The sequence below is a fragment of the Diorhabda sublineata genome, chromosome 4 (genome assembly GCF_026230105.1).
Source record: "Diorhabda sublineata isolate icDioSubl1.1 chromosome 4, icDioSubl1.1, whole genome shotgun sequence".
NCBI lineage: Eukaryota > Metazoa > Arthropoda > Insecta > Coleoptera > Chrysomelidae > Diorhabda > Diorhabda sublineata.
Window position 1 is genome coordinate 4924207 of NC_079477.1, and position 23246 is coordinate 4947452.

Here is a 23246-nt window from a genome sequence, read left to right on the forward strand (position 1 = left end):
GTGTTTCATTAATTTTAGACAGTATTCCGACTTTGAATTCTCTGCACCATTTGCGCACTTGTTGCCCACTCATATAGCTTTCCCCATACACCTCAACACAGTTAAGAATTAGTGTCCACCGTAGGAACGTTTATACACACAAAAAACTAATCACAGAGCATAATTCGCACGTGGCGTAGATTCAAATGGAAGCTGCATCTTTCATGGCTACCAAGACATAAATAAACTTGAAAAGGGAGCGAAGCTTCGCCAGTTTCTATATACAAGTTAATACAAAACTTTCAATTTGTAACGGGTAAACTGCTACATTACTAAAATTACGTTACAGGAAAGGCGTCCATTTATATTTTTATAATGATGAAATTAATTTTATAAGTATAAAATCGAGGACGTTTTTAGGATCATGCTGGAAATGGTTAAAATTAATAAGCAACAACTTCTGTTTTTAAGTTTTATTAATCAGAACATATCAGACCAAACCGAATGTTGACAGGAAGGATATCTTTCAGTACAATTATGACTTTTATTTGTTGCCTCATCGTATTCATCTTCATCTACATAATCTTCATGGGGTTTTATCCTAAAATAATCATCATTTCATGAAACAACCTTTAATGGATAGTTTGGACAGTAAATAAGAATTTGGGCAGTTGTTATGGTTTTTTAGCAGCTGTGCACCTATACTTTTTGCATGACTCTGCTTCTCCGAAAGTTGACTATTTTACTGGGAGGTTTTTGCCTCACTTTACTTCGCAGACTAGATGCTCTGCTGTCTCTAGGATTTGCTCAAAAAATCTGCAGTTGTCATCCAGAAAACCTACCACCAGTTTAATGTCGCTTCTGGACATTACGAAAAGTTCCTCAAACTTCTTAGTTGAGATGAATCCTTTGAATTGGTTTGGCCTGGACTGTCTTTCCAGTAAGACTCCAAAAGATCTTTTAAGTAACTGTTCAGTTTTTTGGCATCTCATGAGGGCACGGTAGGGCTTTGGGCTACAATATGAAGTCTTTCACCTTTTTTGCAAAGCCAGGTGCTTCTTCATTGTCTGGTATACCCTGGTGGTCTGGTAGCAGAATTAGGGTTACTTTATTTCTGTTAGCTAGTGTTTTTAGAGTTTGTTGATAAGTCCACGCTAGCTTGTACGTACACTCGATAGCCTTCAGGGTCTTCAAAGCCAATTGGCTATAAAAAGAAATGTCTAGCGAGGTTGGGTGACAGCTAATAAAGGAATCCTTCTTCGTGGATATGCTAAATCTGGTTTTTACATACATTGAGTGTTAAGTATGTAACGCCTCAATATTATATTCACAATGTTGTCAGATTTCTAATTTTTCTAGAAATGTAATAAACTTTAAGAATAATTCAATAGAAAATACAAAAAACTTTGAGTGTTAAGAGTGGTTGAGCTGATTTTTCTATTTTATGTAAAAAGTTAACCTAAAAAAATGTAATTACGTAACAAAAAGAATTTTTTTCGAATTTCCGCAGCCGAAAATTGAAAATTTACTGTCCACGTTTAGCTTTTCAAAAATTCAATTTATAAACGGTTTTTTATCAGTTATTAGCAACGGTATAAGCAAATTATCGTAACCAGGGTGTTGAGAAAATATATCTAGTGAAAACGAATGTTTTAAAGCTTGTGTTAGGAGACTATCCCAGCTCGAATAGTTACAAATATCCAGTTATTTAGAAACTTTCTCCTAATTTAGCAATAACAATATTTAGCTGAAACAAAATGGAGATTAACTTCACTATGAGAGTGACGTGTAGCAACACCTGAGTAATATGTTTCCAGAAGGATGAATTTCATTATATTATCAGAAAAACGTGAGATCAGACAACAATGTACACACCACAAACATATGGGAGATAATTATAATCTTAAGCAACTTAAAAATAATTAAAATGTACTCTACCTAAATATTGTTTTCATTAGTTCTTGAAATAGAGTGCCCTTTCCCTTAGGTACCTGACTAACCTCGCAAAGAGCTTTCTTAATACAAGCTTTACCATCTTTACTCAATCTGAAACAAAAGTTATACGCGACTGTAATTTTGAAGTACAATTAACAAAATGTGCATTCAGCCAATTAGATCGAAACAAAGCGAATCATTATGACCTTATGAATTCGCAAGAATTACGAACTGAATAAAAATAAAGGAAAATATTTGTGCCCGGAAAACGGAACAACTTATCACGTTTGAGAGTAGAAGATTGGAAGCAATTTTAAACGAAAATAGGACAACGACGGAGTATCAACATTGATGGATTTATATTGACTTCGAACTGTTTTCGTCTGTTACTAAAGTTAAAATTATATCTCATGAGAAAACGTTACAGATCAAATAAACTCCTTTTAAGTGTAACTATATAAAATTTGTAATTTGATAATAAAGCTGTTTTTGTTTTATTTTCATGTATAAATAGAATACTTACGCTGTGAGTAATTTTTCTAGTTTTCCATATAATTCTCTTCTGCTTCTTCGATGAATCTGATGATAAATGGGGTGGATGTAATCGTCATGATTTATGTTGCTATGGTGATTAAAAGATTGCCTAGAATATACAGGATGATTAATGAATATATGTATTTTAAAAAGAGAAATCTGAGGATGAAATATGAAAAGCCAAAACAGGCGTAAAAATTGTATGCCACTAGAGGATTTGTGAATTCAATAAACTTTCCCTTCAATGCTTTTAATTCGTTTCGAAGTAATATAATTTCTGTGGAATATATTATAAATTGAAAACGTCCAAGAAATATGAAAGTACCATAACTTACGTATAAATATCTAGAATCAGATTATACCCAGATGAAGTATGACTCTGCGATATAAATATATAAGTGATACCAAGGAGGCACGAAGCAATCCTTTTGAAGTTTTACAAACAGAATGTAATTTCTTCAAGAATTATGCGTACAATTTCACATATATCTAGGACGAAGAGTTGGTGATGCAACGGTTGTACCATGCCAGCTATACAGGAGACCAAATCCCAAAGAAGTTGCATACAACTAACTTCATTTCAATAAGTTCCCAACATCATCTTCAAAATTTAAACATTTACAAGACTGGTTTTATCAGCTAAAAGTCATCATTCATTGGATGAGGACTTTTCCTTGATGATTAAACTTATTTTTTTATATATAGTTGGATTACCCATTTATTATTTTATTAATTTATATTTATTTCGTTATTTTGATTGGTTTATATTATAATTTTCGATTCAAGAATGAATAAGTGGAAGTATTATAATTGGAAATGTAGAGTTTTGATTGTACTCTGATGAAGAACTCAAGTAATTCTTTAAGTTCTTAAAGAAATCAATCCTTCTGTTATTTATAATAATAAACTGAGGCTGATTCGTCAATACCTATATAATATTTTTTCCTCGTTATATGTCAATGCGTACAATCCAATTCAAACCAACTCCTGTATTAAGATATTATACAGGGTTAATAATGCATAATTAGATCCGTCTTATTTTGTAGAAAATGAATTTTTAACGTTTTTCGTCTCTTATAAAATTGATATTGATGAGATTGTATCAGCAATGACTATTGCGAAACATGGATCTTCAACGAAAACATTAAATTATATTTTCTGTTAAAAAAACTACCGAGGAAGATCATGAAACGTTAAAAACACCTTATTCCACTGATGTAAAGTTACTAAACTTTAAAAACTGTTTAAAAGTGACATGAATTGAAAAAATTAAAACAGTATTTTTGAAACTATGTACTATAAAAGAGCTTGGAAACAAAAATTTGATTCGCTAAATATTTTCTTGTTAATCAACATCCGTTTTGAATACACTGTTTCCACCACCATTACACTAACACTCACAATTACATTGTGTTTACCTTCAGGTAAACTCAGTCTCTAAAGACAATAACTTGGTTATCGAAACGGGCGTCAGACAGTGTAATTGTGAGTGTTGGTGTAGTGGTGATGTAAACAGTAAATTCAGTATGAATATCGCCAACGGTTCCAGAAATTCCAACTTAACATCCGTTTTAATAACCAGACTTAGCACCAGTCTACTTCTGGCTCCACCTTATAATGAAAAATTTTCTGGTAGGGAAATAATTTGGGCGGATGTAATTTGGGCGCTAAAGGATTAATGTACTTTTTACAACATGTAAACTAGGCGCCAAGACCGAAGGGTCATTTTAATCCTATGTGTATTTTGGGCGCTAACCGACTGATGTACATGATTTATGAAATACAGTTATTTATTAAATCACCCACATTTATAATAAGATATATTTTTGTATTTTTAGATTTTCCTATAAGAGAAATTACCTATTATCACTTAAGGGCTGAAAAAATTTACCGTTAGAGGGGGCTACTTTGCACTTTTTTTAAATGAAAAATCTGCCCTTAATAAAGTTTCCTCACAACATTTTTGTAATACTCTACACTCTACAGAATAAAGTAAATTTTATATTTCTTTATATTTTTATTTAGTACTTAAGTACATATTACATATAAAATAAGAGATTTACATAACCTAACCTAACCTAACCTAACCCAACCTAACCTAACCTACTTAAAAATCTATGAACTTTCCCTCTATTGGGTTATTTTATGACTCGACCTACCTGCACTTCTTAGCGCCGAAAATACATGTCGGATTATCTACCCTTCTTGGTCAGACAGGTAAAGAAGAATGGTTAGCGCCCAAATTACACCCGCCGAATAATTTGATACTTGAAAATTAACGACCAAGCAAATGAAAAAAGCTTCTTAGAATTGGATTTAACGATCCGAAAAGTACATTAGTAACCCATGGAAGTAGTAGAAGAATTTGAGTGCTAGAAAGAAACTTTTGGTTTTTGAGGGCAAATTTTTTGTAAATTTTTCAATCGCTTGAAAGTAATTTTCAGCTTATGGTTTACATGACTCTCAAAAGAAAAAAATGAGTCTAAAACAATGCCAAAGTTTTTTTCTTCATTTTCTACCGATAAGTTTTCGTTTTCAATATTTATGTCGAAATTAATAGTTACAGAAGTTATTCGTTGACTGCTATGGACTTTTAACGAAAATAAAATCATTTTTTCTTGTATCTAATACAGCGATTCTTAACCTATGGGTCGCGAGCCAATTTTGGGTCGCGAGCCAATTTTGGGTCGCGAAGCATATTTCTTGGGTCGCGCTGAGTCGAACCAAAAAAGTTAGTAATACACCAAATAATAAGTAATACCAACAACTCCTAGAAGAATTATTCCCTAATACAATGTTTCGGTTTTACCGCATTACTTGCATTTACTGCAAAAAGATCGTACTTTTTTCGAAAGAAAAGAAGCCCATTTAAAAAGACATCGTTTGGATGCACCAAGTAGTAATGTGGCTTGGCATATTGCAAGACAAAAGAAACCCCATAATATTTCTGAAAAACTTATAAAACCTGCTGCCATTGACATGGCACGTATCATGTGCGGAGATGAAAGTTCAAAGAAATTACAAAATCTTTCAAAATGTATTCAAGCACAAGGTTCTCATTAAAACTGCATGACTTGCATTTAAAATTTAAAAGACTTAACATCTGTATTGATATTCCTTTTTTTAGGAATAATTAAATGTCAATTATTTTCAAAAAGTTATAAATAGATTCTAATTTGGTCAATAAAAATTATTAAAAACACTTGATTATTAATTAAATTTTCCTTGGATCTAAAAGTATTTTGTATATCTTTATTATTAAAAAAATAAATAAAAAAATTGTAAGTTAAAAAAAATCATCATCGTAGGATTGAATATTTCTTAGAAATACGATCTAAAATAAAGCAATGAAAGAATTTTGACTTTTTTTGGGTCGCGACATGAACATATTTCTCAAATTTGGGTCGCGGCTTAAAAAGGTTAAGAGCCACTGATCTAATATATAGCATCACCAATTTATTCACCATTGGATATAAAAATCTATTGAGAAATAACAAAAAGACAGAGAGAAATATAAAGTTGTTTTGTTTATAAGATACAAAATGAAGAACAGAACCTGTAGGATTACTGATAACTAGGATTAAGATCGATTAAGAAAATTAGAAAAATGTTTTAACAAAAATGTCAACCAGGTTTATAAAACAGTTGAGTTATGATACTCTCTGAGATAATTTTTTGAAATTCGTTAATAAATCTTCCATTTCTTATTACACTTTCCCGGAACGTCTCGTTTATGTGGACATTTTATATTCATGATCTTTATATGTAAGACATATTGATTTATACGGCAATAAACTTGAAAGCATCACTAGATCTTTTCAGCAGAATTACTTCAAACAATTTGAAATTCTGTCGGATTATACAAATAAAAAGAAGTAAACTTTTGTTATTTTGTTCATTTTTGGAACAACTTAAAACTTCAAAAGTAGACTCATATGTTTCACATAAAGCCCAATTCATTTCCAACTTCTTATATTCATTCACTTCATTGTATGTTCTCGTTTCTATACAATAATGTTTTAACTGTTGTATTCAAGGGATGGTCAGATCACAATCCCCAATACAAATTGTTTGACAACAAAAGTTTGATGGCACTACTTGTCGAATTATTCGTATGCGTAGGAAACTTGAAAGGACACTATGCTGGAAAATAAAAATGATCATGGAAAATAGTATTGTTCCTTTCTTAGTTCAGGAGCTTTTCAGTTAACTCTTGTACAGGGTCCTTCACGACGAGCTGAATCGACATGCATATGGGAAAGTACTGCGACTACTGTTCTGAAAATTTGCTAGCATGGCTTTTCCGAAATGCTCGTTTCAGCTAAAATAATTTCAGTCTTCTGAAACTTCCGGTTATACCGGAAGGAAGCGGACTCAAACTTCGTTATTTTAAATGGAGTGCTATGGTTTTTATTAAATTTTTGTAATCTACTCAATATTTCAATACAACTTTATAGAATGCATAGTATGCCTAAAGTCCACCATTTTTTAATTATTTTACATTTTCGAAATTTTTGGACACATGCAGGGGACTTTGGAGGAACGTGAAAAAACTGAAATTTTCATGGTTTTTAATTGTCACCTGCCGATGGCGAACAACGAATAACGAAAGTTAACGTATCAAAAATTAAAATACTTTAGTCGATTAAAAAATAATTAAAAATACTTCACTAGGAGGAGAAGAATAAAACTAAAAATTAAACTAAAGTAAATGTTCGAAATGGTTGCCCCAAACTTCAAAACATTTATGGATTCTTCTTACGGGGAGGCCATTGATGCGGTCCATCGTGTGCTCTCCATCGGTCCTCAAAAATTGGTCACTCCAGACAACCGACAATTAAAAACCATGAAGATTTCAGTTTTCAAGTTTCTATAAAAACCGTGAATTTACTAACGAAGTCCTCTTAATTTAAAGCATAGAATCTAATGATATAGAGAAAAATGGGGGTTGCCATTTGAAAAAATTAAGTTTTCGAAGTTTTTAGATATCAAAATTAGGCACCATTTTCTGAGCACCCTATATACATTTTTGTCAAAGCTTTCACACATTTTGAAAGCTGTAAGAGTTATTTGTCCAAATCCCAAAAATATTAGCCCCGACTCACTTAAACTTAGAAATATAATTTTTTTAGTGGAGGGCTGCATGTTTCCAAAAATTTCGAAAAAGTGAAATAATTAAAAAATGGTGGACTTTAGGCATACTATGTCTTATATAAAGTTATATTTAAATTTCGCGTAGATTACAAAAATTTAATAAAAACCATAGCATTCCTTTTAAAATAACGAAGTTTGGGTCCACTTCCGGTACAACCGGTATAACCAGAGGACTGAAATTATTTTAGCTGAAACGAGCTTTTTGGAAAGCCCATGCAAGCAAAGTTTATAGTGAAGAAGCGTGTAACAGTATGGTAACGCCCTGTTCATTGAAGCAGATAAGATTTCGAAAATTGTAATGGCCGTCCATTAACTTCAACAAAAGAAATTATTAAAGCACTAGTTGAAGCAATTATCACCGGGAAAACATCGTCATAGCTAGAACTGAATTATAGTCGTGTGCAGCGATTTTACTACATGTTTTGTACCCACTTGGTTCCACGTATGATGAAACAAAGGTACACTTCTCGTCAGCTATACCTTTCTAAATGCAAGCACAGCGTTAGAGGAAACGAATTTTGTGTTGGCCTAACCATCAAACTCAAATGTTTAGTTTAAAACATGCTAGGTCAATACTGTCAAAGTAATGATAGTTTAGGTGAAAAATCTGGTACCCAGTGATTATCTTTTTTTCGAAAACAAAGCTAGGCATCTTATATAGTACACAATTCTCTTTAGACGGTAATGAAAGCATCTGTCGAGAGCAGGCTCAATGGTCAAATTATTATGTCGACAAATCATACGTATCTTAATATTCTTCTAGCCGTTGTTAATACATTTTTTATAACCCCTCGTAGTTATTTTCTAATATATACCATTCATTCTATTTTATAGAATTTCAAGGAAAAGTATATAGGAGGATTTTTTGAATATTTGTCCCATCAAAATCAACTACTATTATTTGTAATATATATCCACAAAAGGCTTTCAATTTCAATCTATTTTGTCTACATAATGGAATTTAATAACGCTGCTACCCTTATTATTATTATTTATAACTAATAACCAAAAGTTTCAGATTTTACCCTCTATTTAATATACGTATATTGCCCTTTGACCTGAGGTTTACATACTTTATAAAACTTTAACAATCTCGAATTCTGACGCATCTCTTACCTGGTACGTCCGTTGACCCGAGATAGCTTCGGTGACATTTTTCTCGCTGGATTGTAGGGAATTTCTCCCGAATCTGAGTAATCGTTGAATTTGAAATTCTGTTTCAGTCCGAACGGATCGTAATAACTCTTGACAGGAACCGGATATCTATCCTTTTTATACGACCAGTCATCGGCGACATAATTTGATGAACCAACGTTGGTTTTTCTTTGATGAGGGTATTGGGATAAACCAGCACCATCTTCCCAGTCATGATGCGGCTAAAACGGACAAATAGACTCTAATAGTGCCGTCAAAATAATGAATGATTCCAAATCTATAATTTTTAAAACAATACTAGGTAAAGGAAGACTCTCTATTACTATTTTTTGAGATATAAAAATAGATGATAGAAATTTGGAAAATGAAAGTAAATTTATAACTGCTCTATTATTAGTTTTAGTTCGGTCTTTATTTATACGGCTAACTCTAGTTTTAATACTTATTTTAAGTACGTCAGAGTCACTGGACAATGTAATAAGAGATGGTAGCTTGATAGCCACGAATGTACGAATGCTATAAAATAATAAAATATTTCAGTTAAGTATAAGTAGTCTTAATTGAAAATACAGATAATACCAACAAACGAATGAAAGATGGTATCAGATATGTTCTAGAAAATCATAGCCATTTTATATTTACTTGCTAATAAAACCAGTAAGAAGTAATAATAAAGAATGGAATACTTCGAGCCACCAAAAGCGTTTAAAGTGCAAAGATCTGAGATATTTCTGTTAACTCAGAAAAAAACACTGAAGATGAAACTTTAAAGTAGCTATACTGAAAATAACAGAAACTAAAGAGGAATACAGGTTAATAAAAAGTCATTTCCCATTTGGTGGGCAGTAAAACCAGTAAGCTTGTGTAAAACTAGAAACAATAATAAGGAATGGAATACTTCCAAAAGCGTTTAAAGTGCAAGAACCTCATGAATAGCCATAATGGAAGCAGATATTTGAGATATTTCTAAAACTTCAGGAAAAACATTGAAGACGAAAAAGTTGAAGTAGCTATACTGAAAATAACAGAAACTAAAGAGGAATACAGGTCAATAAAAAGTCATTTCCCATTTGGTGGGCAGTAAAACCAGTAAGCTTGTGTAAAATTAGAAACAATAATAAGGAATGGAATACTTCCAAAAGCGTTTATAGTGCAAGAGCCTCATGAATAGCCATAATGGAAGCAGATATTTGAGATATTTCTAAAACTTCAGGAAAAACATTGAAGACGAAAAAGTTGAAGTAGCTATACTGAAAATAACAGAAACTAAAGAGGAATACAGGTTAATAAAAAGTCATTTCCCATTTGGTGGGCAGTAAAACCAGTAAGCTTGTGTAAAATTAGAAACAATAATAAGGAATGGAATACTTCCAAAAGCGTTTATAGTGCAAGAGCCTCATGAATAGCCATAATGGAAGCAGATATTTGAGATATTTCTAAAACTTCAGGAAAAACATTGAAGACGAAAAAGTTGAAGTAGCTATACTGAAAATAACAGAAACTAAAGAGGAATACAGGTTAATAAAAAGTCATTTCCCATTTGGTGGGCAGTAAAACCAGTAAGCTTGTGTAAAATTAGAAACAATAATAAGGAATGGAATACTTCCAAAAGCGTTTATAGTGCAAGAGCCTCATGAATAGCCATAATGGAAGCAGATATTTGAGATATTTCTAAAACTTCAGGAAAAACATTGAAGACGAAAAAGTTGAAGTAGCTATACTGAAAATAACAGAAACTAAAGAGGAATACAGGTCAATAAAAAGTCATTTCCCATTTGGTGGGCAGTAAAACCAGTAAGCTTGTGTAAAATTAGAAACAATAATAAGGAATGGAATACTTCCAAAAGCGTTTATAGTGCAAGAGCCTCATGAATAGCCATAATGGAAGCAGATATTTGAGATATTTCTAAAACTTCAGGAAAAACATTGAAGACGAAAAAGTTGAAGTAGCTATACTGAAAATAACAGAAACTAAAGAGGAATACAGGTTAATAAAAAGTCATTTCCCATTTGGTGGGCAGTAAAACCAGTAAGCTTGTGTAAAATTAGAAACAATAATAAGGAATGGAATACTTCCAAAAGCGTTTATAGTGCAAGAGCCTCATGAATAGCCATAATGGAAGCAGATATTTGAGATATTTCTAAAACTTCAGGAAAAACATTGAAGACGAAAAAGTTGAAGTAGCTATACTGAAAATAACAGAAACTAAAGAGGAATACAGGTCAATAAAAAGTCATTTCCCATTTGGTGGGCAGTAAAACCAGTAAGCTTGTGTAAAATTAGAAACAATAATAAGGAATGGAATACTTCCAAAAGCGTTTATAGTGCAAGAGCCTCATGAATAGCCATAATGGAAGCAGATATTTGAGATATTTCTAAAACTTCAGGAAAAACATTGAAGACGAAAAAGTTGAAGTAGCTATACTGAAAATAACAGAAACTAAAGAGGAATACAGGTTAATAAAAAGTCATTTCCCATTTGGTGGGCAGTAAAACCAGTAAGCTTGTGTAAAATTAGAAACAATAATAAGGAATGGAATACTTCCAAAAGCGTTTATAGTGCAAGAGCCTCATGAATAGCCATAATGGAAGCAGATATTTGAGATATTTCTAAAACTTCAGGAAAAACATTGAAGACGAAAAAGTTGAAGTAGCTATACTGAAAATAACAGAAACTAAAGAGGAATACAGGTCAATAAAAAGTCATTTCCCATTTGGTGGGCAGTAAAACCAGTAAGCTTGTGTAAAATTAGAAACAATAATAAGGAATGGAATACTTCCAAAAGCGTTTATAGTGCAAGAGCCTCATGAATAGCCATAATGGAAGCAGATATTTGAGATATTTCTAAAACTTCAGGAAAAACATTGAAGACGAAAAAGTTGAAGTAGCTATACTGAAAATAACAGAAACTAAAGAGGAATACAGGTTAATAAAAAGTCATTTCCCATTTGGTGGGCAGTAAAACCAGTAAGCTTGTGTAAAATTAGAAACAATAATAAGGAATGGAATACTTCCAAAAGCGTTTATAGTGCAAGAGCCTCATGAATAGCCATAATGGAAGCAGATATTTGAGATATTTCTAAAACTTCAGGAAAAACATTGAAGACGAAAAAGTTGAAGTAGCTATACTGAAAATAACAGAAACTAAAGAGGAATACAGGTTAATAAAAAGTCATTTCCCATTTGGTGGGCAGTAAAACCAGTAAGCTTGTGTAAAATTAGAAACAATAATAAGGAATGGAATACTTCCAAAAGCGTTTATAGTGCAAGAGCCTCATGAATAGCCATAATGGAAGCAGATATTTGAGATATTTCTAAAACTTCAGGAAAAACATTGAAGACGAAAAAGTTGAAGTAGCTATACTGAAAATAACAGAAACTAAAGAGGAATACAGGTTAATAAAAAGTCATTTCCCATTTGGTGGGCAGTAAAACCAGTAATCTTGTGTAAAACTAGAAACAATAATAAGGAATGGAATACTTCCAAAAGCGTTTAAAGTGCAAGAACCTCATGAATAGCCATAATGGAAGCAGATATTTGAGATATTTCTATTAGCTCCAGGAAAAAACACTGAAGATGGAAAGGTTAAAGTAGATTCACTGTTAAATATTCTTGGAGAATGCATGTTTAGATATCTATATTACATTTAATAAAATAGAAACCACGAAACTAAAAGACGTGTTATCTTGTTCTGATGATAACATGTACTCGTAAACATTTAATTTTAATAATATTCAACATAAGGAATGTCATGTCATGTAATTTTTGACTGAATTAAAAAGACAGGCAGATAATTCGTTCGTTTGTGTATGAAAATAATCAATGAAAAACTAGCTATGCTAAGAAAATGATTGACGTCGAGATGGTGCTAGGTGTTCATGATAAACAGATTCAAAGACGCTTATTAATAAAGCCCTCAATGTCATTGGACAAAGCGAAACATTTTAGAAGCATTTAGTGGCAATAGAGCATTTTGAGATATTAAATAATAATAGAAGCAGAAAAAATACAAGAAGTGAATGCTATTAAGATTTCTCGCAAATGTAGAAGATGTGATTTTAATCATCAACCAAAACAATGCCCAGCTAATAATCGAACTTGCGCATTTCGTTAAAGTTTGTTTCTTCGAGGACAAACAGCTGCAGCAAGAACAAGGTAATGTTATTCAAAATAATCCTAAGCAAGCAGAAACAAGAGACAAGAAGAGCACCGAGCTAAAAAAAACACTACAAAACAATTATAACAGAGCTGCAAAAGATTTAACACCTTTACAAACCAATGAAAATTCTTGGAATAAAGGAAGAGTAGTTTGTAACTAAAATAATAGATCTTATCTTATTGAAGATGAAAATGGGAAACAATTCAGAAGAAACAGGAAGTTTATCAAAAAAAGTAACGAATTCATTGATTTCATCAATCGGCCTGTAACTACTGTGTTTAAAATGATTGTGACAATGTTATTGATATCTTTTATGAGAAGGATGTTGACATTGGATATAAATATATTTGAGTGATAGCTCATCTTCTATAAATTTAAATAAAGGAATAAATGACGATCAAAGTGAGGATAGATATTTGTAGAATTTGTAGAATTGGTAATACGTGTAGATAATGTAATAATTTTTACCGTTAATGACTGGACTATATGTAAAAGTTTATATAGTATTAGTTACCGGTAGCGTAGTTGGCGTTTCTGTTGTCGTTATGGGTTTTTTTCCTACCGACATTAACAACTCGTCAGGTGTTGAAGGTAATTCCCATGCCAAAGCTGCTGTTAAACCAAAAACAAAAATTTCACCTACTCCCACTGAAGGTAATGTGAGACAATATACTGAAAAAGAAATTCGAATTGACTTTGGCCTGTCTTTTAGTTATCGATTTCAGTCAACAATTATTAAATATGGCGTCTGTGGGCAAACAGTACGAGAATTTACTATTTAAAGCCTATTGAAACTACTGCAGTTGTGTTTGGTAGTTGATTATTAAAATCTTTCCAACAGACATAAATGAATTATCTAAGACATCGAGGCAACACAAAATAATTTGAAATAACGCAAACAATTAGTAAATCCTTGACTCAACCAACTTGAAGCATACCCCACCAAGTTAGAATATCGCGCTTAAGACTAGGTTATACCCATTTAACTCATAAAAATCTCAATACTTCAATGAGCGTCGCGGAGACTCTAGGTGAAAACATTAATGTAGATAATATCAGTGGTTGTACGAGGCTTGTCCAAAAATTAAGGTTCCCAACGAATTTTTACAATGAAAAACATGTTTATTGACATGATTGGAAAGCTTAGAGTCTGCCGCTGCGAATATACGTTAAAACCTCTTCTTTCAGCTCTCCGTTGGTTGTGAAGTATTTCACACATATATTTAATTCAGGAGAGAGACGGTAATCACTGAGAGACAAGTCTGACAAGGAAACGACTATTCCATCAAAAGATATTGATGTGACACGGGATGTGACGGACGCGCGCTGTCCTCATGGAGACGCACATTTGTAAGAATGCCTCTTCTCTTGTTTTAAATCGCGCGCCGAAGGTTTGACAGGCTCCAGTGACAGGTAGTGGATACAGGTCTCATCTACAGTGACAACAGAGTCCAAAAATTCCATCGATTTCTTGAGCATAAAAAAATTTTATTGTGTAATTTATTTTGTTATTTTGAATAATTATTATGAGCTTTTTTTGCCAAAAAAAGAATAAAGAAAAAAATCCAATTTAAGTAACTGCTTTAAGTTTTTAAGGAATTTGAGGCATTTAAGTACCTCAAAATTCAAACTAAAATTGAGTCTCGAAAGTGCAGGTTTAATATCAAACAAAAAACGAAGCAAAATGAGAAAAAAATCGAAAAACTTGATAAAAAAATACAAAAACGTCTACAATCTTAACGCATATCTTGAAACTGTTTATCTTAAACCATACAAGTTACATATATTGCTACTTTGGTTGAGAATCTGGCAAAATATCCATAGAACTAACGTCTAAATGATCTTGTACGATTATGAACGATCCTACAATTCATTGAATGCTTGTGATTACTCCAAAAGGAGTACTGTTTATATTCTTTTTTGATAATTGATGTTAGTCCCAATAAATCTTTCGCCACTTTTATTGTGCTTAAGGTAATAGGATGAGTAGTGGTCAATGTAACTGTAAGGTGTTTACCTACAAACGCCATATTGATTGGAAGGCCTAACGTTGCTTTAACTCATTTTGTCATTTTAGCCATTTCTTCTTTCATAGTGAATATGTCACTGTACTAAAATGTACACATTCTTATAAGATAAATCAAAAATGAAAATAAGAAAGACAAATAAAATTGATGTGCCCCCCGTAGTATTTCATGGTTTTATTTATAGAATTTGTATAATTGAGACACGCGAATATCTACTGAATAAAAAGAAATAAATCATGAATCTAACGTCAAGCAATGGAAACATTTTAGAGAAATAAATAGAAAAACACAATACTGACCAACTTGTAGAGAACTTCCTGAGGGAAACGTCAGATAACGACGTTTTCTGGACAAACTCCTTTCAACAACATTTGAGTGATTTATTCGTTTTCCCATATCTTCTTCCAAAGTTTCTTTTGAATCTTTCACGAGGATCATAACTAAAAAAAATATTATAACGTTCCTCAACATGTTATTGAAGTTTAACGATCGCGCGGTAAAAAACATAGAACAGTTTACTATTTGTTTTACGGTTGTATATTACAACTTCGTCTAACTGAGATACATTCACTCTATGTTTGTCTTTTTAATTCGAGTCAAGTGGAATTAGGAAGTTTTGTTGGTTTAAAAGAAATTAGCGCTTCTCACAGACGATTCCTAATTGTGTAAAATATAAATAATTATGATATTTATTATTAAAACTGTGTACCAATCGAAAAAAAAACCGTTAATGCTAATTAAAGTTTATAGTGGACATATAGAGCAATGACGAAATTGCAAAACTAGTAAAAAGTCCATAAACATGGAGAAAATATATAAGAAACACCATCCAACACCCAACAAAGGAACATGGACGTAACTGTAGTTGAAATATCAGCTGTTGTTACCTGAGTTACTGATACTGAGATAGAGTACAGGATGATGCTCTGCATACGTTTTTCTACTGTGAACGGTGGAAGGTCAACAGAAAGGAACTATCAGCGGACACTACCATAATGAAGATGTTAGAAAGATAAAATCATTCGAACCTAGTTTCTCAATACATTCAGGTCGTTTTGCACAACAACCGGGTTGATCTAGACCAGAGAGCGATTTAAGTGAGAAAAAGGGAGCAGCGAGCTCGAGGGGCGAAAGAGAAAACTCATCCCAAAGTAATGTATTAGACCAGGGCTTCTTAAACTATGGGTCGCGACCCCAAATGGAGTGCTTATAACATCGCTAGAGTTGGCAGAATACAGTGGACTTCCAGCATCTAGAAACATTGTTTCATACATTTTGAATAAACCACGCGCCGCTGACTTCCCACTCTGATCGCCACCTCTAAATTATACACAATCAAAGGAGTGTACACACGTGCAACCTGCAGCTAAACAATGATTCAATAACACTGACTGTAATGTGAATTAGTGGAGTGTTGACGCTATTCTAGTGTGGTCAATTGTCAGCGTTCCGCCGTAACAAGATTTTAGTTTTTTTTTTATTTATTCGGTAATTAATCAATCAATTATCATGTGCAAAATATGTTATTTTTATATATTTTTTGTATTTTAGGATCTAAATAATTTTTGTCCATGAATAAATGGCTAAACTTAAATAAGAATGGTAATGACGCGGATGATAATGCTACAAACTCTTCTCAGGCAGGACAAAGTATTGGAAAATAGGCATCTAATGTGCGAAAAAGAAAATATGATGAGTCTTTTCTTCAATTTTGGTTTACATTTCAAAATTGTAAGGGTAATGAACAACCTCTTTGTTTGATCTGCAATGAATTATTGGCTTCGGAGAGTATGAAACCATCAAAATTAAAACGACATCTTGAATCAAAGCATGTTTCGTATGTCAATAAACCAAAAGAATATTTTGAAAGACTGTTTAAATCTTCAAATAAAGAAAAGAAAATCTTTGAAAAATTTAATGAAAAATATTTACTAGCGTCATATGAAGTTTCATACTATATTGCTAAAAATAAAAAGCCTGCTGCTATTAAAATGGTAGAAATACTACATGGAAGAAAATATGGCGATGATATTCGAAAAATTCCTTCCTCGAATAGAATTTCTGATATTAACAAGGATCAATTAGTGCAACTTATTAGAAGAATTAAAGAAAGCCCAAAATTTTCAATTCAATTGGACCAGACAACTGATATTACTAAATTGGCTCAGTTGTTAGTATATGTCAGGTACGTGGAGGAAGAATTGTTATTTTGTCGTCCTATGGAAGACCATCCTACAGGGAAAGACATATTTTGTAAAGTTGACGAATTTCTAAAAGCACAAGGTTTAGAATAGAAAAATTGCTGTGGAATATGCACAGATAGTGCAAGAGCGATGACGGGCAAAAATATTGGTTTTAAATCGTTTTTTCAAGCTGCTCATTATGATCATATAACTTTTACTCACTGCCTCATTCACCGAGAGGCAAAAAAATTTGCACCAAAATTGAACGATGTGCTTCAGGATGTTGTTAATATCATAAATTTTATTAAGAGCCATGTCCTTAACAGTCGCTTATTTTCAAATCTCTGTAAGGATACGGATTCCAACTACCCAACTTTGTTATTACATGCAGGAGTAAGATGGTCAAAGCAATTTTTAATTTTAGATTTATGTATGTTTCAAAACGAATTCTAAAACTATATATTTTCATATATAAATGTATATTGTTACCTAATAAATAAATCATCAAAAAATATTTATTTATTTTTCTTTTATATTTGTATGGAGTCATCAAGAAACTTGAAATTATAAATGGGGTCGTGAACGACGTGAATTGTCATATTATGGATCAATATAAAATGCGAAAGTAAAATTTTTACAATCATTTATTGCAATTTCAATTTAGCATAATTTTTTTCCAGTACAGGAGAATGAAAATTCGGTTGAACAACCGATGTAGATGAACACGATGAACCGAAAATCTTCTGGGCTATGATAATTTTGTTACTAATAGCGACTTCTATTTAACCTCTTGCGACACTTAAGCGTTTCTAACCGCCATGTCTTGCAAATAGATCAATTTGGTGCCTGATTTACTAAAAAGATTAGTTGGTGTTCACCTGAAGCCATTAAACGTAACCGATTCAATCCATAGCTAACTTATTTGTTTGGACTCAATAGTCAGCCCCCTTAATACTACAATAGCTTCAGTTGTATATTTTATGGCTAAAGTTGCTCCGTTTATATAGGCATTTCTTCGTCATTTTCTTCACTTTCCATAGTTCGACAAATCCTAATGATGCTGCTCTTATGAGTTCTGCCAGAGGAACTATTATGTGTTCTTTAAGATATTATCAAAATTATCAAGTCGCGACAGCTGAACTCTCGTTTTTTAATGAGAAAGAAATGGGGGAGATAATCAGTCACTTTTGTTTTATACAGAAATACGATGACTTTCTCGCGGGAAAGTACTTTCTCGATTTGTGAGTTGAAAAATGACACTGAGTCGTTTTTGCAGTCCCAGGGTTCAGATTATGTATATGTTTAAAAAACAAAGATGTATTGCAAAACTTGCATATCTGGCGGATATATTTGCTTACCTTAATGAACTCAATGAAAAAATGCAAGGCATAAATTTCAATATTTTAACATCGTTGGATAAAATTGAAAACTTTCGCGCGAAATTGAAACTATGGATCAGTCTCGCTACCAATGGTAATAATTAAATGTTTCCGAATGTTATGGCAGCTGATCCGAAAGTACAGGCTTTGATTGTCAAACACTTGCAGAAAAATGAATTTCTATTTCCCCAAGATTAATCTGCAACCTATGGACTGGGTTAGGAATCCATTCTCCGATGTCATTCTTATTGGACACTTACAAATAAATGAGCAGGAAATGATAGAAATCAAAACAGATCGTACATTAGAATGAAAGTTTTCAGAAACAGATTTAGAACATGTTTCGCTATGTGTGAAAAATGAATATCTTTTGCAACGACCTATTTATGGGAATTACGATTTTCGACCCCAATAAAAGAGAGCAGATTTGTCAACTATTACTCCAAATTTAGACTGTCTAAGCTAGGTTGAACGGGACCATGTTTTACAATTTATTGTTGATTAATAATAAATATTCTTCCGATGATTAATAAATAAATATTGATTAATATTACTTAAAATGTTATTTTGTTTGTGGTGTACCTTTGATAATTAACCTTTCCCATGATCACAAAAAGTTTGCCGAACACTGTCTTAACTGACACTTTGTACTATTGCCAAATCAGTTGTTTTTGTACATCAATCAACATCATCATCAAGCCTTTCAATCTTTCGGATTATGGCAATCGCTTATAGCGCTTCAACATCCTTTTTTGAAGTAGAGTACTCCTCGTTTTTTATTTTTGTTTTCTTTATAGTCTTTCTCTGTCTGTCTCTCTTCTCCTTGGCCACAATGGTTATTTGCGTTATTTTTTCTGATCATTTCAGTTGATTTTCTTCTCATTATATGCCTAGCCCAGATGAGTCTGTGCCTTTATGTATTTCATTATATTTTCCTTCTCTATTTCGTTTTTCTTTGCTTTCATTTCTTCCTCCTGTGTTGTGTTTGGACCTGTTATAGTTCTCATTATCTTTCTTTCGGATTTATTTAGTTATGTTTTTGTTTTTTAATAGGTTTTGGTTTCTGCCCTAGGCTTGATAGCGTTTTTGTACAATAATAGTTGTATATTTATAAAATATTCATGTTATGTTTAACCAAGGTGTTTATATTCTTTTACATATATATATGTCGATAGATAATTCTTGTACGTTCTTCCAAGATATTTTTAGTGATTTATTAAAGTATTATTTGACGTATAATTTGAATTGTCAATTAGTCTATAAGATTATTATCGTTTTATGAGTTACTCCATTAACGCATTTCATACATTCCCATATTTAAAGCAGAAATGAACAGAAAAAGCGTTGATGAAATGAAACCACTTTAAATGGAAAATTCAGCTATCCTCGCTTTTAACAATAGCTAATAGTATATTTTCCACTCGCTGGTTTTTTTAGTCGAGTGGATTTTTAGGTCGACTTTTCTCTCATTCCGCCTTATTTTCGCGATAAAAGATTGGAATTTATAAAAAGTCAGTTACAGACGCATCAAAGCGTACTCAAAATCATGTATATTTTTCGTATTACAAACGCTACAAAATCTCGCAAAATAAAACATGACAAATATTCGTTACTCCTTTCTGCTCTATTCCATTTTTCAAATTATTTCATCTTCAGTTGCAGTATAAATTTTTACGGTTATAAAAATATACTTTAACAATTTTATCTTTTTGAGGTTTAAACTTTTGACAAACTTTCTATTACATATCGTTACGAACAAGTTCGCAAAATAGAATGGCTACTATAGAATTTTAATAATTCGGCGAATTCGCGTGGGGCTTTTAGGGCATTTTTTATATATGGCAGAACTGGTTTAATATTTATTTGTATATAATTTTTTCAGTAGCAGTATTTCTACTAAATAATACCTAGGACAGTCTATTTATTTATTTCTTTTGTTTATTTTTGTTCTAGAGCTTTTTCGAATTTTATTTGAGTATATAAATGATTCGTTAGTTAGTTTTAAATAAATAGTCGTAGTGAAAAGAAGGAATTAGTGAAAGTGTTGATAATTGATCAAATTAACAGCTGATCCTACCTATCCCTAGCTCACACTATTTTGTTTTATACAGTTGGTAGCCATGTTCATATTAATTTTTAAATTAGTGAAGTTGTCAGGGGACAAGCACTCTTAGATATGTTCAAGTGACAGTGTATTAGTGACACAAAAATTGTAACAGGCAAACGTGCTCCAATTTGTAATTTTGAAGAATTTTGAAATATTGTTAATCACAACAACTATCATTTATTCATCATTTAACAACACCCACTGAAAATAACAACAGAAAGGAATCGCAGAAATTGTTTAAGTGATATATTTTATAAGTAAATTATTATAAGTTAAGTGTGTTGTTTAGTGTGTAAATATATTTAGAACGTAAGAAACAGTGTTCATTAATTCGTCCCACGAATAGAAAGGGTGTAAATAAATGCGAAAAACGTTACAATATTTATATAATAATTTTGACATTTTCTTAAGATTTCAATATTTATTTGCAACGTTTGCGTAAATATATATGACTAATGAACAGTTATATTCATCTTACAATGACATAATATCTATTTTACTGCTATTTTTGAAAAAAAAATTGAATAGATAAATAGAAAAAAACAGAAAATAAGAAAGGTTCTCTCTACATCATCCAAATTTCATTTCAGTACTGAATAAACTAGAGGACTCTGCTACCTGGTTTTTAAACTACGACATTCTAACAAGAATTAATATATAATTTATAGAATAATCAGTGTCATATTCGTTAAATGAAAAGTGTCTTGAACGAAAGCTTCCATTCGTCCAGATAACATACTTCGCTGTCAAGTTAGGTTATGTTAGCTAACAGCGAAGTATGTTAGCTGGGCATCAGCAATATAAAAGAGTAGAGAACGAGACAAATAAAATCAAATATAAACCTAACCTGGGTAATATTATGGTAGATAATAAAGGGTGGAATGCCGAGATCAATTTACCTACGCGATGCCACAAAAGCCTCGATGGATTCCTAATATCCCTGTCTTCCTACTATAACCTTTTTTCTTTAAGAATGCATATCGCTTGCTTAGTTCCGATATACGTTTCCTGTCTCGTCATCATTTTTGTGGTCTTGTGGTATTGAGTATTATGTCAACATGATGATTCTTCTCTTTCTTCTTTGTATCATGGCCGATGTCTATCCCGTTATAATTCTAAAGATGTATCAGCTCTTGTATACGCGTCGTATGCCTTGGTATTGCCCATGTTTTGTATTTTCTCGACTCACATGTCGTAGGTATATGTTTCTCCATATAGGATATTTTTAGAGATGTCCTTGAATCCTTACTCCATCATCCAGGAGCTCTCTATTACCAGATTACATCGCAGTAGATCTTTTGCTACTCTTGGACATAAGGTGATGAAAAATTGGTTCTGTGTAGTAACATAGTTCGAAAACGATAATGGAGCAAACACGATGAACCAGCACAAACCATATAGAAAGCTGAAAAACAAAAAAAGCACATGCTGTTAGTTTGGTGGGATTACAAAGTTTTTGTAACAACTTCCAAGGAATCAAATATCAATTCTGCTATTTACTGTCAATAATTAATGGAACTAGATGAAGCAATCAAAGCAAAACAGCCAGAAATGTCAAATCCTTCATAATGGAAGGCTTCATCTATATTTGGCAACTCGTGGAAAACTATTGGAGCTTGGCTGGGAAGTGACGCCATATCTCCTATACAGCCCTGATCTGCTACCATTTGATTAACATATATTTCGAAATTTGCAGAATTCTTCGGTTAGTCAAACTTTCACAAATGACGATGACCTATGATCGCACCTGATTCAGTTTTTTACTTATAACGACCAGAAATTTTATGAGCGCGGAATCATGAAGCTGAAAGAAAGATGACAAAAGATCATTGACGAAAATGAAAAATATAAAATTGATTAAAAACTATCCTTTGTTAAAAAAAATGTTTTATTCTGTACTACAAAACCGATATTCGACATCAAACCTCAGTATACTTCAAGAAAAGCGTGCTCAAGAATATTGAGATGTAATATAGAACACCAGCAATGTTTTACGTTTCATCGTTGTTGAAATTATAAATGACGTTAGTAAAAAGAAAAAATCCACAGAAAGTGGTTTTAATTAAGTTGAAAACATATTGTAAAATAACGGTGATCAAATATTTATTAACATAAATCAATATAAAGACAGAAGTATACTTCGTGCGCTGCTTCTGTAGCCACAAGAACATTCTCGAAACTTCTACAAAACAATTCCAAAGTATTCGAGACTTCGTAATCATATAGTAGAAGACCAAATTTAACCTCTAACCCTGTTAAACTGCTTCTTCTTATAATAACTTCTTGTGATATGAATGTAGGGGTTGAAACTTGACGATTTCTCAAATTCCAGCAATATGAATGTTCAGGAATGTCACTGTATGTTTAAAAACTGTGAAAGCCGTTTAATATAATTCTTCAATTCTTCAATACCTGGTTGATAAATATTTGATTTCAAATTCAGTTTAGTGGAATAATTATATGATTTATTGACAATTTCTAAACAATTGTTATACTTAGTATCATCATTGTGACGCTTCGCTGGTAAATAATATTTTTGTCGTTAAATAACAGTTATAGTATGACATACTTTCTGCTGCTCATTCTTCTTAAAATTAACACTCAAATTCTAATGGTTTCTAATATTTACGC

At 32.1% G+C, this 23246-nt stretch overlaps 1 protein-coding gene across 1 annotated transcript; it reads right to left on the bottom strand.

The window, feature by feature from the left end:
* Window positions 1-459: 459 nt before the first annotated feature.
* LOC130442964 (uncharacterized) lies at window positions 460-15384 on the bottom strand. The gene is made up of 6 exons (XM_056777382.1): window positions 15246-15384; window positions 13434-13591; window positions 8719-8978; window positions 2438-2557; window positions 1918-2025; window positions 460-580 (listed from the first exon to the last, which is right to left on the bottom strand). The coding sequence occupies exons 1-6, from the start codon at window positions 15382-15384 to the stop codon at window positions 460-462; spliced, it is 906 nt and encodes a 301-aa protein (XP_056633360.1).
* Window positions 15385-23246: the final 7862 nt, after the last annotated feature.